We start from the raw sequence: 16883 nt of genomic DNA, 5'->3' as shown, positions 1-16883 counted from the left end.
GTGATGGTAGTTGTTGAGTTGCTTGTCGCTGTTCTGTTTGTAAGATGCGGGTAAACCAGAAAGAACAAGTGGAGCATCCGATGGTTTACTGCTGCATCCCCCCATGCCTCATATACTTCCCCAAGAACTACGTACTTTCTCCTCCTTCGCCTTCTGACCAAAGGACAAAGTTGAATACTATCCGACCAGCTTTGCGACCGGACTTCGAGTGTCTCATGGTCCTTGACTTGACTCTGTGGCTTTCTCTCCATATCACGGTTACCTTTCTTAGACCTAGTCTGAGAGGCGTATGCTCCCTAGGCATCAAGGAATGTACCCATACGCCAAGGTTAAAGTAAATTTCGTTAGTTTGATTGTTGAATGCTCGATCTCTGATTTTTCCCAGCCAACGCTCGTCGTGGCATTCCGCCCTGTCAGTCGTCGTTGCAAGGGACGCAACTCACTCTCTGAGTGGCTTGCTCCTTTCCATGGATCCAAGTCGGACCGAATCTCGATGTCCATGTGGCCTGCATTCAAGGAAACACCACTCCGCATTGGGAGAAGAGAGTATCACAGTGCAGGGACTCACCAGACCTGATCATCTTGGATCCAAAACACTGCTTATTCGACAACCTTATAGGGGGGGTGACCAACCCCGGAGACTAATGCCCTGCACAAAGGGTCCAGCACTAAAATAACTTGAAACCAGTGCTGGTCTGCAGATCGGAAGCTACGAACAATCCGGTTGATGCGGGGATGACACAAAATCATCACCTTGACAACCCTCTAGTCGCAGCCTCTAAACCAATAAACCCATCGTTCGGAGAACTCTTGAAATGACTTGGTATCATGACCAAAACTTAATTCTACAACAACGCCACCAAAAGACCCCAGACAGGCAAGATGCCTTGCTCTCGTCTATCCAGATACCCATCATGACTGCCAACTCGTAGTAGCCAGACCACCACATACATTAAACCATGGGCTTTTCCATCGGTTTGATGACACCTTGCTTGATCATCACGCGTGGCTTGGTTGCATTTTGGAAAGTCTCCTTAGTAGACCACTCAGGACCGATTGGCAGACGGAGCGATCTCTCGTACTGCTGCTTCGTTTCGAAGGGGTGAGGGAGTTGCGTGGCCATGTACTTGGTGTTCTAGACAAAACAGCAGGCGTTAGTTCATCATGCACAAATTAAGGATCACACGCGCTAGAGCCCGACTGATCGTCGTTCTTACCTTCTTGACCCGTTTCTCGTTGATGATGACCCGGGAGAGCTTGGCATCCTTCCGGTCTTCCGGCTTCACTCCCTCAACCTTGGTGAGGAACCGTTTCTGGCGCTTTTGCTGTTTCTTGCTGATGCCATCACCGGCCCAGCTACCCCAGCCGGGGAGGGTGTTGTCAATCACTTGATCGTCTTCCTCCTTGATGGTGTCGAACTTCTCTTGCTCAAAGTCCTGCACGACTTCGTCGCCCGCGAAAGCCCTCTTCACCAGATCATGATTCTTGAGAAGCACTGGCACGCTCTCCTCCTCATCGCTACCGTACACCTCGGCATCAACCTTCTTTTTGCTCGGTGCCGATGCCTTTTGGGGTTTGGGAGCACTCTTCGATTTACCACTGCTGACATTCGCGTCATCTAGCGTGATGTCAACAGTTTGCTGTGAGTCGTTCACGTTGGCGCGACGGTTATTGCGATTCGTCTGCACGAGCCACGGGTTCTCCTCCTCCGCGGCAGCATCTTCCCCATCTTCTTCTGCGACTTCCTTTTGAGGACGACCACGGGACTTGTTTTGGGAGACGGCCGGTCCCTTCTTTGCGGGACGGTCAACAACAATGTCGACCTCTTGATCCGCCTCTCGCTGATCCTCATCGTCAGAACCCGGTGCCTCTTCGAATTCATTCCGAGGCAGCTTCGCTTTGGTTTCCTTTGCTGTCTTCGCCTCCTCCTTGTTGTGACCGAACTTTCGCCGACCGACTTCGGATTCCGCCTCAGACTGCGATTCTTCACCGTGCAGCTCCCGGTTGAGACGTCGAATTTCAGCATCATTCTCTGCTTTACGCGCAGCGTCCGCATTCTGCATGAACTTCATGGAAAGGAGCTTGGCATGAGGTCCCTTGAACTCTGCGTCAGCATCATCGTCGCCTTCCAGCTGGCTAAGCTTCTGGCGGATCTTGCGCTTCTCAGCATCTGACCCAGCCTCTTCATCCCATGGGTCCTCGTCTTCGGACTCAGAACTGGACGAGCCAAGGTAGTCGTCATCACCGTTGGTGACACGTTTTCCTTCGATCCTCTTCCGTAGTTCTTCCTCCCGTAGAGCAAGATCTTGTGTGCCATGTCGAGCGTCCTCATCCCAGGCGGTCCGACCAGTCTGCTTCAGGCTCTTCGCCCACTTGCTCTCCTTGTGCTTCGAACCCATTCTGGCCTCCGCTCTTAGACGATCGTTCTTCTCCTTCTCCTCTTCATCCAGGTCCACGCCGGCTTCTAGGAGAGCCTGGCGTTCCTGTTGCTCAAGCCTCTCTCTCTCCTTGCGGTGCACACGACGGTACGACTTGCTCTTAATCTTCTTAATGCGCTTGGCGCGCACTTCCTCCCGGAAGAGCAGATCACGACGCTTCCGTAGTTCCGCCCTGCGGGCCCTGATCTCCTCAATAGGCAATTTCCGCGCCTGGAGTTCTTCAAACTCCTGCACTTGTTCTTCAGCCGACTTTCCGTTGTTTTCAGTAAGTCCACTCTCCTGAAGAATATTTTGAATGGTGCTTTCAAGGTCGGTTCGAGGCTCAGCAGCGCCCATACGGTGTGTCTGGTTTGCTTCGGGATCAGGCAAAGGGAACATAAGGTGCTCGGCTCGGCGGTTGGCCTTGACAGTCTCCAGCCAGCGGTCAAGAGTCTCTTTGCTCTTCTCATATGCGGCCGCTCGGTCCAGCCGATCCTGTTGGCGTTTTGCAAGAGGCGCATCCAGCTTGCCAGGAACACCGGACGTCTTTTTGTTTGAGGTTGTAGCAGCGTCGACATGCTTGAGGGAACTCTTCAGGCGAGAATCTGTAATAGAAGGCAAAAGATCGGCAATAGTGAGTTTTTTCGTAGAAGTCAGACCGAACTCCGTAGGGGCCCCATGTTCCTGTTTTCCGCCTGTCTTTCGAGCCGTCTTTGTGGTACCCTCGGTGTTCATAGCATTGACAAAGTCCTGTAGCTTGGAAAGACCATGCTCATCCACCTCATTCTCGTCCATTTCGTCTCCCGATAACGGCAGTTCATCGTCATTGTCGTCGGAGTCGCTGTCCTCGCTTTCAGAGTCGTATTCTTCCGATTCATCGCTTTCAGCCGATTGCTTAGACTTAGACTTGGCCTTCTTAGCCTTTTCCTCTTCCTCCTCTGCCATGTTCATATCCCAAGCCGTAGTCAAATCTATCGCATCTTCTCCGAGGTCGTCAGAGTCGTCTTCAAAATCGTCCTCCTCCGATACTTCAGCATCCTCGGACAAGTTGATATCGCGAGTGCGCTTCTTGCGTTCGGGGGCCTTCTGCTTCGGCTTATTCTTCATCGTAGAACTTCCGCGGAACGTGAAACCCTCGAACCTTTCCTCATCACTAGAACCCATGGCTTCGTCACTGTCCAACTCGCTGTCATCGTCACTACCGACCTCACCAATCCTCCACCGGTGTCCTTCGCCATCGCTACCAGCATTCGAGTCCATTTCCGCCTCATCGTCTTCAGTGCGACGGCGCTTGCTGTAGTCCGGGCCGTCCGAATCGTCGTCATCTTGAGGGTTGTGTCGCCTGCGTTTGAACGGTTCGTCTTGCTTGCCCAGACGGGTGCGCTTAACTCCCAGCTTTCCGGGGTTTTCGCTCTCTGCGATAGCAAAAGCATTCAGGTAGTTGCCGGACTTCTTGTTTTTGGGTGCGGGCTGCTTCGACTTCTGCAGGGACTGGTCCCGGTCTTTAGGACCGCGCATTTGCGTTTGCCTGCGAGGCATGATGGGCGTGTGTCGCAGCTCCTGAGCTGTGATCAATGTAAATAAAAATTCTATTCAAATAAATTCCAGAAGATTCAAATGAAAGAAACAACAGCTTGAATGGCGACCACGCACCGCAGGAAGTTGTCAAGATGCAGCCGTTGATTTTTTTACTTTTCCGATGCGGACCACGAAAAAAGTTCTTGGCGGGGCGGAGCTACTTCTCTCTAGCGCCGCCCGGAAAGAGCCTTCCTATCGTCTCTTCCCCGAACATCTTGTCCAACGCTCCTCCGTCTTGTTACCTCCGCAACCCACCGACCGTCAATTGCCTCCCTGCCTGCCCACCATGTTCAAGCCCTCGCAGCCCATGATGGCGCGCTTGCGCCTGACCACGAAACAGGTCCTTGGTGGCTACTACAAGGGTAACCGGACCGGATCGATGGGTTACTTTGCGAAGAACGGGTCATATGTGATCGATTGGAAAAAAGTCCGCACTTTCGCTGTGCCTGAGAACCTGGATCAGTTCAAGGTGGGATTATACCTTAAATAATGTGCAATTGACCGTTGGCCATGGATTGGGATACTAATACGGATATGTATGACATAGTTGACCCCCTTCGTGACCAAGCGTATGCCTCCCACGAAATCCAAGTACACGAAAGAAATCGAGAAGGACGGAAGGATCGTCACCCTCCAGCGGGCTTTCAGCGGAAAGGACTACCTCGATATGTGGGCCTCGGACAATGGTCAGGAAGTTCTGGAGCAGGAGCGTCTGGACTCGGAGGCCGCAGCGGAAACATCATCGACTACTCAGCCTGCTCGTCAATAAGCGACATCGCGGTCATCGCACTTCTCGAGAGGGAAACACATTCGGATTTTTCGGACATGATGAGGCATATCATACATACCCCCCTTCGTCCATGCACAGTTTGGCGGTTACATCAGGCATGAAATGACGCGGCGCCGGAGTTGAGTCGGCTATTGTGGTGGTGTTGCTCTTTGGGGAGCGGTCGCTCAAGTTCATCGGCTCTGCATGCTTTATTTGCCGGTCCGGCTTGCGTGGACTGTATTCTATGTACAGTAGCTGTGGGATTTGATGTTGAGGGCACAGTTTTATACAGGACTACCTAGGTATCAAGCGGTTGAGACGACAGAGCGTGTAGCTTTGGTCTTACCTTGCTTGGTACATATATTGGTTCGCGGCGCATCTCTGGGTTTATCATTGCATATTAGCAAATGGTTTAGATTTCACCAATTACAGATTTCATGAGGTTCGGAAATACTGGTACAATCCGGTCTAAATTTGCGATGCGGTATGCATTAGGTTTTAAGGTTACTTCCCTGCAGTTTGGATTGTGGAGGGACGCATATCAAGTTAGAGTTGGTGATACAAGCTGGGATATATGGCAGATCCAGCCCTAGTATTACTAGGGGCCTTCTAAACTAGTAGAACGGCACCTTTCGAATAATCAAAGCATAAGAACCGCCCTACGATTTACTATTCATCTCGAAGCACATTACTTAGTACTCAAGAAGGGGGTGTTGGGGGTTCTGGTCTATTACTGTATCACATAAGTACCGTCTGCAGTCTTCGCTTTTCTGGTTTCATGGCTACTGTTGGATAGATATATATATAAACTGTTTCTCGGAGTAGTAGCCGGCTCACACTTGTCATAAAATACTAAAGAATATTGAAATGGATATTTCTCACCTTTAAATCACCAGCATCTTCCAAATAGCGACGAGATGATAGACAGCCTCTATGGACAAACACTCAGTTCTTAGCATGCAGATGAAGAATTCCAGCATCATCTAGATAGAGCAATTGGACCATTATTAAGCGTGATATCGGCAGCGTGGCGGCAAAGTGAGTGGCAATAAGCAGATTATGTGGTAAACGGTGCGTGGCCGTAAGAAGCAATCAGCGGCGATCCCGGAGTGCGTGCAGGACGAGACAGCAAAGAGACAGCTGCAATGCTCAATCCATCCTCCACCCACCTCCGCTTCACTGCGTGTTTAGGCTGCTCATCCGTGGGCTGCGTTATGGAGACGCTTGACTGATGCTGTTCATCTCTACAGTGACCTTCACATTTGTCTGCCCGAGTCTTGTCGTCGACAGACTTTAATCTCAGCGTGATCGTCTAAGACGAAGCTATGTTCCAGTCATTTACGGGGAACTCCCGCCGTCCACGGCAGGTTAACCTCGGGGGCCGCAATACGAACCCTTTCGCCGCATATCCCTCCGGTCGACAAAACCCTCACGGCGCAGGCCCCCAGAATACACTTGCGATTGCCCAACAGGAACGGCTTGCGAGGCAGCAGGAAAGAGAGCGGTTGACGGCGAGCCGACTCGTCCAACGGACATGGAGGGGTTATCGGAGCCGGAAGATAACGCGCAGGACGTGGCGCACCGAGTGGGATACCATAGAGAAGAAGCAGGGCAAAGATCATCTCCCCTCCTTTGTCATCCTCGCCCAACAGTCTGATGTTGTTCTGCAACCTTCCCTCCGATACGGAACAGCTGCGGACTGCTTATCGCAGCTTCGTTTGCTGGTCCAGTTTCTGGAACCGTGGGACAGTGGGGATGTTGCTCGGCTGGTATACTTCTCCGAGGCGTTCCAGAGGACATTGCATGAAGTCCCCTCAATCGCGACCGAAGGGGAATGGACCACGCCGCTGAAGAAACTGGCGGGTTTGACTCTCCGTGTCTTGCGGTCTGTGACGTCGCCAACGGTGCCGGTTTTTGCGGTCCGACATCTCCTTCAGCTACTCGTCTTTCTTACGGGGCTGATACCGAAGCACATGGCACGACTAGCTAAAGAATACTACTCGGTCATGGTGATTCTCACAAAGGACTTTGAATCAATATCTACAAAGTATAAGCTCTCCAGGGATAGCCTTACTGAGAGTGTGCTTGCTTTGCTTCGACCCATTACGTCCGAGACCCTTACAGCCTATGAATGGTTTGCGAAGATATATCTAACCATTCCCAACCTCCCGGAATACATTGGAAGTCTGGACGGGTTAGCAAATAATATCAATTATAAGTTGCTGACCTCCGCCTTGGGGCCGTTACAAACGCTGTTTGGAGACCGACCGAAGAGTGAAGAAGACGTGGATGCCCGTCTTTGGCTGCTTGCCTACTTTATCTTCTTCCACCGTTGCGCTCTGGGAGGCCAGACAGGTCGTCCGGCGCCAGAACCGGGTTTTGTGAAGGTGGTATCGGAGCTGCTGAACTCTACCGCTGTGCATATATCTCGACGCCTAGAGTCGGAAGATTCTAACGACTACGATGAGGCTCCTGAGCAAACGCCACTGCACCCCTTCATCAAGGAGCAGCTAGTTAGCCTTGTGAATCAAAGCAACATCACGGGGCTTCTTTCTCAACTACACACTACGCATCTCTCTCAAGGGGAGTTGGCAAATGCTCAATCGGATGCATCTAAAGAAGCCAAGATTCTCGCAACATACGCTCTGACGCTGCTGAGAGTATTTCCCCGCCGGGGTGATGACATCCGGATGTGGTTGTATTTGGGATCGGCGACTTCGAGTGACCAGCTGACAGGCCAGCAAGGCTCAAGAATACCCGCGATAAAATATTTCTGGCAAGCATCCAAGGCCAGCAGGATCTTCGCTGCCATTAGTCAAGATTCGACGAAAGTGTTGCCTCTGCTGAAACCGGCCGAGGAATCGCAGGGTACTAGGTATCCGGAAATATCTCAAATGGAAAGGGATGAAGAATGGACAATCATACTTCTATTCCTCGAGCTTTATACTTTCGTTCTGAAAGTGATGGATGATGAGGAGTTCTTTTCCAGCGAGTCGTCTTTCACCGCTTCCTCGAACACAAGAGTTTCCTGGACCAAGGAGAGCGCTCTTCCCCTGAAAGACATCAAGGATATGACAATCTTTCTCAAAAACCTAGGTTTCACACTGTATTGGAACTCGGCAGATCTGAGTGAAAAAGAAGCAACCCAAGACACCGGGGGCATTCGAAGCTACTTTAGCTCATCTGCAGCGCCACCGGATGCTATTGCAAGCGTGAGGGACATTGAGATGAAGAACAAAGAGAAAGGGCTTCCCGGCGTTACGGGAATTCCGCTCGACTATTTCAAGGGTCTGGTCACTGGCCTCTTGCGGATGATCCATGAGCGAGATTCAAGACGGAAATTCCTTCCAGACGGGCACTGGTTGATGACAAGTCGCTTCGACATGGAAGGCTTCATCCCTGCCGTTGTAGCAGAAGAGGAGAATAGGCATCAGCTCCAGGATGAGGATGAGGAGGAAGAACAGGATGATTTAATGAATGATTCCTTATTTGAGCCTTCCCCAGGCCTGATTGGTACTGGCCGCGCTCAACAAACACGCCGTATCGAGGCATTAAGACGCCGCCAACAACAGGCCGCTCGCAGGAAGCAGCTGGAGGCCGTGGCCCCGAGGATGGAAATTCTCCGCAACATGCCTTTCTTCATACCTTTCCCGACGAGAGTCCAGATATTCCGCGAATTCATTTATCGGGATCAAATGCGCCGAAGACAGGGGTATATCGACCCGGATGCCTGGCGCATGTCTGTGGCGCAGGCCTCAATGGGCCGTTTGATTGATGGACGTCCTGCTGTACAAGATATACTGAGCCGGCACCATGCCAATATCAGGCGCGAGAGCATCTTCAAGGACGCCTTTGATGAGTTCTACGAGCTGGGGGATGGGTTGAAGGAGCCCATTCAGATCACGTTCATTGACAAGTTCAATACAACCGAAGCTGGTATCGATGGCGGTGGTGTTACCAAAGAGTTCCTCACGAGCGTGACTAGTGAAGCTTTCAAATCGACAAGTGATTTGAATCTATTCGAAGAGAACGACCAGCACCTGCTCTATCCAAACCCTGCTGCAGTCGAGCAGCGGCGGGAGCTTCTACGACAACTCGGCTTTGTTGAGAACACTGCGGAATGGAACGAGAACGTCCGTGACCTACTTAGGCGCTATGAATTCCTGGGCCGCATCATCGGAAAATGTCTATATGAGGGCATCTTGGTGGATGTCAACTTTGCCCCGTTCTTTCTGCTGAAGTGGGCTTTGACGGGCGGCACGGGTTCGGCCCAGCGTGAGACAGCCTACCGCGCCAACCTGAATGATCTGAAGGATCTTGACCAGGGACTGTACCAGGGATTGGTAAGTGAAGCGTGTTGCTCTTTAGCACTGTGTGCTAGCTGCTAACCCATGCTACAGTTGCAACTGAAGAACTATCCTGGTGATGTGGAGGACTTCTCGTTGAACTTCACCGTCACTGATACGATACCGCTTCCCGACGGGGGTAACCGCACGACTACCCGGGACTTGAAAAGCCACGGGTCAGACATACCTGTTACGAATCAGAATCGGTTGGTTTATATCTCTTACATTGCTCGCTACCGGCTTCAAGTCCAGCCTGCTCTGCAGACCAACGCTTTCCTTCAGGGTCTGGGACAAATCATCCAGCCGTCGTGGCTGTCGATGTTCAACCAGACGGAGCTGCAGACCCTTGTGAGTGGTGATTCAGGAGACATTGATGTAGCCGATTTGCGACGCAATACGCTTTACGGAGGAGTATACACGATCGGTGATGACAAAGAAGAGCACCCCACCGTCAAGCTGTTCTGGGATGTGATGGAGAAGATGTCCAACGAAGAAAGACAGAAAGTGCTTCGATTTGTGACGTCGACCCCGCGGGCTCCTTTATTAGGTTTCAGCCATCTCAATCCTCGTTTCAGCATTCGAGACTCGAGCGAGGATCAAGAACGACTCCCCAGTACGAGCACCTGCGTGAATCTTCTCAAGCTGCCCCGGTATACCAACGCCAATACCCTCCGGGAGAAGCTTTTGTATGCGGTCAATTCCGGAGCTGGATTTGATCTGAGCTGAGGAAAAAATGGAGAGTTTGCATGACATGGATCGGTCAATGCAATTATACCTGCAGCGCATTTAGTGAATAATTATGAGTAGCATAGCTAGGCGTCCTGGTGATCCATGTGTTCCTTTTCTTGTTGTTATTGTGGTTGTTGATAACGCGTTTCATTGTGTGTCTATTTTACCGAGGATGGGTGCTATTTCTAGCTCGAGTCCTAGTATCTACTACACTTGCTTTCGTCTCGGGGCTTTGTTCGTATGGCGAGGGGTAGCTTCGACCAACCAGATAGATAGCTTTCATCAATATTTGTTTGAAAATGGTTCGCTTTGTTAGAGATCCTTTGTTGATTAAAGGCCCGGCCTCTGCACGAACACTGTGGCTGCCGTTCCAAGCTCCCATACCAATAAAACCATGAATGGATGGTGAATGAAAGAATTGGATGGATAATCGATTGCTGGTGATATTCTTGATTGACTGCCTGATGGTGGCCTAGCTCCGTTTTAATGCCTGAGGCACATGTAACTTAAGATCCTTCAAATGTTAGTTTGGTCTTTTTCCTTTTTTTTTTTTTTGCCGCTCGAGTTTAAAGGCCGAAAAGGAATCCACCATTCCGTGAAGCGCCGTTCAAGCAGCGAGGACCATACCCTAATAAGGTTTAGCGCCACCTGCCGACCCAAAGAGAGCAAAAGAAAATTTTATCGTTTTGAGTTTTTTTCAGATAAAAAAAAAAGAAAAAAAAGGAAGGCAGGCAGAATTTCAGTCAGTCACAGTCAGAGAAAGGTCTTTCTCGGGGCGATTTTCATTCTTCGCCGTCTCTTCCTCTTCCTCCTCCATCCGCTCTTCTTCCTTCTTTCTTCCTTCCCCAAAAAATCCATAAAACCCTTCTTTGCTGTCTATCCCCAGCATCCTTTTCTCTTCTTCCTCCTTTTTCATATCTCCCTTTTTCGAAAACTCCTCGAAAAAAATCCCCTAAAAAAACCCGGAAAAAAGACCAAAAAAACCAAAGTAAATACTCCCTCCCCCGTCCATCAAAATTTCGTGTTCGTGTTGGGGCCCTACTGTGACTTTTTCCCACTGTCTCCGAAAAGTTGTGCGGTGTGTGTGTGTGTGGGCGCGCGTGTTTTGTGCGTGCATCTGGAAGTTTTCCCTCTACCGCATATTCTTCATCCCTCGTGATCGTCTTTTTCGCTTCACTTCCCCAGCCTTCTTTTCATACCAGCAGCCGTTGTCTTGACGGTGTTTCCCGGTGTCTAATTTGAGGTTGTACTTTTGCTGCGTGGATCGTCATTCCTCCTCCACTATCCCCCCTCCATCTCTTGTCGACCTTCCCTTGCCTGCCTTCTATCACGGTGATAGTGTGACCGCCTGGGAAGGAAATCCCCGTCTCCATCAGACAAGCCCACACTGCCTCTTTTCTTATCTCATCCCCTTGCTCATCTTCCCGCTGTCATCATTCGTCTCTTATTCTTTGTCTTGTGATTGTTCTCGTTCATTGTTGCTTGAGAGCTTTGTTCCAATCCTCCAATTCCATCGCCTGTTACAGCTTGTCCCTCTCCCCCCCTACCCACTTACTCTCTCGTATCCTCTTCGTCGATACCTGTGCTAACATCTTTACCTCTTGTCCAACAGTAACACCACAAAAATGTCTGCCGACGTCTCTACCACCCCCGCTGCCGAGAACGTCAACGGCGCCGCTGAGGCCAGCCCTGCTGCTGCTGCCCCCAGTGCCACCACCCCCGAGGTCACTGCCGTTGAGAACTCTACTCCGGCTCCCGCTGCCAACCAGCCTCACTCGGCTTCCCTCTATGTCGGTGAACTCGACCCCTCCGTGACCGAGGCCATGCTCTACGAGCTGTTCTCTTCCATCGGCCAGGTTGCTTCCATCCGTGTCTGCCGTGATGCTGTCACCAGACGCTCTCTTGGATACGCCTACGTCAACTACAACAACACCGCCGATGGTGAGCGTGCTCTGGAAGACCTCAACTACACTCTGATCAAGGGCAAGCCCTGCCGTATCATGTGGTCCCAGCGTGACCCCGCTCTCCGCAAGACTGGCCAGGGCAACGTCTTCATCAAGAACCTGGACAGCGCCATTGACAACAAGGCTCTCCACGACACCTTCGCCGCCTTCGGCAACATTCTCAGCTGCAAGGTCGCTCAGGATGAGTTCGGCAACTCCAAGGGATACGGTTTCGTCCACTACGAGACTGCTGAGGCTGCCAACAACGCCATCAAGCACGTCAACGGCATGCTGCTGAACGACAAGAAGGTCTTCGTCGGTCACCACATCTCCAAGAAGGACCGCCAGAGCAAGTTCGAGGAGATGAAGGCCAACTTCACCAACGTCTACATCAAGAACCTCGACTCTGAGATTGATGACGATGAGTTCCGCAAGATGTTCGAGAAGTTCGGTGAGATCACCTCCGCCACCCTCAGCCGTGACCAGGAGGGCAAGAGCCGTGGCTTCGGTTTTGTCAACTTCTCTACCCACGAGAGCGCGCAGGCCGCCGTCGAGGAGATGAACGACAAGGAGATCCGCAGCCAGAAGCTCTACGTCGGTCGTGCCCAGAAGAAGCACGAGCGTGAGGAGGAGCTGCGCAAGCAGTACGAGGCCGCCCGCCTGGAGAAGGCTTCCAAGTACCAGGGTGTCAACCTCTACGTGAAGAACCTGACCGACGACATTGATGATGAGAAGCTCCGTGAGCTCTTCGGACCTTACGGCACCATCACCTCTGCCAAGGTTATGCGTGACACCAACGTCGAGCGCGAATCGTCTCCCGAATCTGCTGGTAAGGAGAAGGAGGCTAACAAGGAGAACGACAAGGAGGCCACCCCCGAGGCTGAGAAGGCCGAGGAGAAGGCCGAGGAGAAGCCCGCCGAGTCCTCCGAGGAGAAGGACAAGGAGGCCAAGAAGTCTGACAAGAAGCCCTTCGGTAAGAGCAAGGGTTTCGGTTTCGTCTGCTTCAGCAGCCCCGATGAGGCTTCCAAGGCTGTCACCGAGATGAACCAGAGAATGGTCAACGGCAAGCCCCTCTACGTTGCCCTTGCCCAGCGCAAGGATGTCCGCCGCAGCCAGCTTGAGGCCAGCATCCAGGCTCGCAACACCATCAGACAGCAGCAGGCCGCCGCTGCCGCTGGTATGCCCCAGCCTTACATGCAGCCCGCTGTCTTCTACGGCCCCGGCCAGCAGGGTTTCATCCCTGGTGGTCAGCGCGGCATGGCCTTCCCCCCTCAGCCCGGTATGGTGATGGGTATCCCCGGTGGACGCCCCGGCCAGTACCCCGGTCCCTTCCCTGGCCAGCAGGGTGGTCGCGGCATGGGCCCCAACCAGCAGATCCCCCCCAACTTTGCTCAGGGTATCCCCATGGGCATGCAGGGCCCTGGTGCCATCCCTAACGGCATGGGTTACCCCCAGATGGCTCAGGTGCAGTTCGGACGCGGCGCTGGTGGCCGTGGTCAGGTCCCCGGAATGCCCATGGGTCAGGGTATGCGTGGCGGTCCCGGTTACGGCCAGGGCCGTGGTGGTGTTCCTGTTCAGCAGGGTCAGATCCGCCCTGGCCAGGGTGGTCGCGGACAGAACGCTGCTGCTCCCGCCGGTCCTCAGGAAGGTGCCGCTGGTGGTGTTAACGCTCAGACTCTCGGTGCCGCTCCCCCGGCCCAGCAGAAGCAGATGCTCGGTGAGGCTCTCTACCCTAAGATCCAGGCCCAGCAACCTGAGCTGGCTGGTAAGATCACTGGTATGCTTCTGGAGATGGACAACACCGAGTTGCTCAGCCTGTGAGTATTTCCCTTCTACTCTTTACACTGTTACTTCTAGTTGCTAATACATTATTGTAGGCTTGAGGACGAGGAAGCCCTTCGCGCCAAGGTCGACGAGGCCCTTAGCGTTTACGATGAGTACATGAAGAACAAGGGCACCGAGTCCGAGGCTCCTGCCGCTGAGGCTGCCAAGCCCGAGGCGGAGAAGGAGGCCTCGACTGAGGAGAACAAGGCGTAAATTCGCGTCTCATCTCCTGCACCGGTGGTTTGATTTCAGCAGTCTGCCATGTCGAATTTTTTTTGACTCCCACCTATTTTTGATGACCTCTTCTACCTCTTCTACTCGAATTAACGATTTCACCTCTTATTTTCCTCCTATCCGACACCTCCTTTCCATTTTACCCACCCCTCAACCTTTCCACTTTTTTTTTTTTTTTTTTATCCCTCTCTTCTCCTTCCCTCCTGGTCCTGATATCCCTCGGTTCCCAAAAGTTCTTTGTTAGTGGTGTCATCGGTCCATGATTAGCGAGCGACATCACCTTTACCGGATCTCCCGTCTCTTTTTCTTTCTCCTTCCTCTTGAATAGCGCTTTGGGGTTTGTTCCCTGGCAATGTTAGCACGTGATGCAAGAGGGCGATGGGCAAAGGAAGGCGGGCCAATTCTGGGAACGGAGATGAAAAGTTGTTCGGATGCCATGGTTCTCTTATTTCATGTCACGAGAGGGAGGAAGTTGTGACGTCTTCTCTTCCTATCCCCGCCATACTACCTACCTCGTATCCTACGATATGACACGAGTGTAATATAGACTTATGACTTCCTCACGGGATCTTTCTCACGTATTATACGTATATGTAGATATTATTTCCATTCGTAGACGTAACTTGTTGTATTTACACGGTCCTTGTATTTCGTAATATGCACTATCATACACCCTCCCCTTCCCATATATACCAATCCATGATGGAATAAGTACTAACTCAAAAAGAAGGATACTGCTGCCCAAACATATCCGCCAAATCATCAAAATTACTCCCCTGGAGCAGATCCACGATCCCAAAATCAAACTCTCCCACCGCATCTCCATTATTATTATCATTAGTATTAGTACTAACCCCCTCGGCAGAGAATAACCTCTCCTCATGAGACAGATGTACATGGCCGCTACTAGTATTAGCATGTTCATGCAGACCAGATGTTGTCGCGGCAGCAGCAGCAGCAGCAGCAGCAGCAGTAGAAGTCCTCCTCCCTGCTCGTCCTCGTGCATATTCATCATCCATATTCGTCGAAGATAGCGAGTTGATGGGAGTGAAGAAGGCGGTGTGGTGAGGATCCACGGCTACTTTCCGTCGTTTATTGGGTGATCCTTCACCTGCGGTGGTGTTGGTGTTGGTGCCTGATTCCTGGATAGTCCGAGATAGAAGGGAAAGTGCCCTGTGGCAGTGTTTGGCTGCTTCCCATTGCGTGGACATGGTGTGCAGTATTGTGAGACATTTGGTGATTTCCCTGTTTTGGGTGATGTTAGTAAGGTGGGTAGGTAGGTAGGTAGGTTGGGGCGGATGTGGGGTGCATGCAGGTTAGGGGGATTTCTGTGAGACAAGGTGTGCAGGACGAAGAGCTGGGGAGGGGGTTATGCAACGTACTGAGCTCCCTTGGATAAGACGTATTGGCGGAGTTGGCATGCAAATGCAAGGACGAGACCTGACATCCAGGCAGCAGAGAGGAAACCGGGCCAGAAGAATGATTGGCCGCTTTCTTGCTGCGTCGTTAGAGCGGAGATGATCTCCCTTGCGGCGTTGATGCAGGTTTGGAGCCCGGAGCAGAATTCGGGGGTGGATGGGCTGAGGGAGAGGGAGGGACGGTTGATGAGGAGGATGAGATGTTGGTAGAGGACGGTGAAGAAGGGTGCGAAGTTGAATGCGGTTGTCGTTGTTGCTGCGGGGGATGATGATGAGGGTTGGTCGGTGGATGATTGTTGGTGTTGTTGGCCTTGGAGTGTTTCGATGGAGAGATTGTTCCACCATTTGTGGACGTCTGTAATGAGGAATAGTACGGAGCTGCGTGGGACAGAGCGCACTGTAATGGATTTATGGAAGAGCTCGAGGGCTCGTCCTGTTAAGGTGCCGGACTCGACGTAGCTTGCAAAGGCGAGTTCGCGGCGGTTTTGCTGGGCTTCTTCGGCCGAGGAGCTGCTGTGGGCTGAGAAGGTACGTAATGAAGTGTTTTCGTGGTGTTGGTTGCTTGTGAGCTGGGGGCGGTGTCCCCTTTGCTCAGGATACGAAGTAGCTCGGGCGAAATGCGATCTATTGTACATTCCTGGTATATGGATCTCAGGAGTATTGGGCGAACAGACATCGATATCCGAGTCTTGTACGCCTAGAGGCAGTCCAAGTGCCTGGCTTAGGTATCGGTCAATGGCGTATGCACACCAGAATATCCTCTTGCGCAGCTGTCTGTCGTGGGTTGTGAGCTCCTTGTATCGGTATGGACAGCGATGGAGACCTGCGTGCAGCATGGAACGGAGCATGCAGCCACCTACGGTGGAGGCTGTCCGGAGGGACATTTTTGCAAGCAAATATAGTTGGCAAGCAAGAAGTGCCTGCAAGGACAACATATCGTGCTTACTAGTTAGCGTGCCGAGGAGAGAATGCATGTTACTGGGCGATTCTATCCGAGACCCCAGTGGGAGTTGAATCTCCGGATGAACAGCATTGGCTAGATTGAAAATACACTGAAAGATTGTTGTCCAGCATACATGCCGGTGATCCGCCATTGGAGCATTACCAGTTGGCTCCTGGCGGTCTTCTGAGTAGAGGCCCTCCATGGCCTGCAAGAAAGTAGGGCCATGCAGAAACGGGAATAGAGGATGCCAAACTTTGAAGTACATCATCATGAGTTCCCGAGCTGTATCAAGCGGGGGAGCATTCCCCAAGACTGCTGCCACTGCGGGATTATATGCCCATTGGCTCGGAAACTGATCATCCTGCAGCGCAGCCGGGGTCGTTTTCTGCGAGGCATCACTGCCTACCAGGGTATCCTCCGGCTGGGGGAAGTCTTGTGCAGGCGATGAACCACTCGGATCTAAACTTTCGGAGAAAGCCCGTCGGACGGTATTGATGAAGTAGACGCCACTGGAGCTACCGACAAACTGACTCTCATCCTTGGAATGCGCGGTCAGGGAACCAATCTCGGATGGGCCATTGGTAAGGTCCGGAGGCTCCATTCTGGTGGGATCATGATGCTGCCGTCGAGGATAAGGAGAGAGCATGGAAGAAAAGATGGCGTTAAAGTCAGATTCTCGGAC

The 16883-nt window shown here is 52.0% G+C and overlaps 5 protein-coding genes across 5 annotated transcripts; 3 read left to right on the top strand and 2 right to left on the bottom strand.

The window, feature by feature from the left end:
- Positions 1-952: 952 nt before the first annotated feature.
- Positions 953-3956, bottom strand: AtWU_05245 (UTP14 family protein; the record flags this gene model as incomplete). The annotated part of the gene is made up of 2 exons (XM_035500355.1): positions 953-1135; positions 1218-3956. The coding sequence occupies 2 exons, from the start codon at positions 3954-3956 to the stop codon at positions 953-955; spliced, it is 2922 nt and encodes a 973-aa protein (XP_035356248.1).
- A 325-nt stretch (positions 3957-4281) lies between these two features.
- Positions 4282-4764, top strand: AtWU_05244 (mitochondrial 54S ribosomal protein mL41; the record flags this gene model as incomplete). Its single annotated transcript, XM_035500354.1, has 2 exons — positions 4282-4464; positions 4543-4764. 2 exons carry the CDS (start codon positions 4282-4284, stop codon positions 4762-4764), a joined length of 405 nt encoding a protein of 134 aa, XP_035356247.1.
- A 1325-nt stretch (positions 4765-6089) lies between these two features.
- AtWU_05243 (IQ and HECT domain protein) lies at positions 6090-9836 on the top strand (the record flags this gene model as incomplete). The annotated part of the gene is made up of 2 exons (XM_035500353.1): positions 6090-9107; positions 9165-9836. The coding sequence occupies 2 exons, from the start codon at positions 6090-6092 to the stop codon at positions 9834-9836; spliced, it is 3690 nt and encodes a 1229-aa protein (XP_035356246.1).
- Positions 9837-11464: 1628 nt separating this feature from the next.
- On the top strand, positions 11465-13819 carry pab1 (polyadenylate-binding protein; the record flags this gene model as incomplete). Its single annotated transcript, XM_035500352.1, has 2 exons — positions 11465-13599; positions 13660-13819. 2 exons carry the CDS (start codon positions 11465-11467, stop codon positions 13817-13819), a joined length of 2295 nt encoding a protein of 764 aa, XP_035356245.1.
- A 740-nt stretch (positions 13820-14559) lies between these two features.
- Positions 14560-16802, bottom strand: AtWU_05241 (transcription factor domain-containing protein; the record flags this gene model as incomplete). Its single annotated transcript, XM_035500351.1, has 2 exons — positions 14560-15085; positions 15223-16802. The coding sequence occupies 2 exons, from the start codon at positions 16800-16802 to the stop codon at positions 14560-14562; spliced, it is 2106 nt and encodes a 701-aa protein (XP_035356244.1).
- Between the last annotated feature and the right edge of the window lie 81 nt (positions 16803-16883).

Source organism: Aspergillus tubingensis, assembly GCF_013340325.1.
Source record: "Aspergillus tubingensis WU-2223L DNA, scaffold_7, whole genome shotgun sequence".
NCBI lineage: Eukaryota > Fungi > Ascomycota > Eurotiomycetes > Eurotiales > Aspergillaceae > Aspergillus > Aspergillus tubingensis.
The sequence above is the reverse complement of the archived record's forward strand: the minus strand, read 5'-3'. Positions and strand labels throughout refer to the sequence as shown.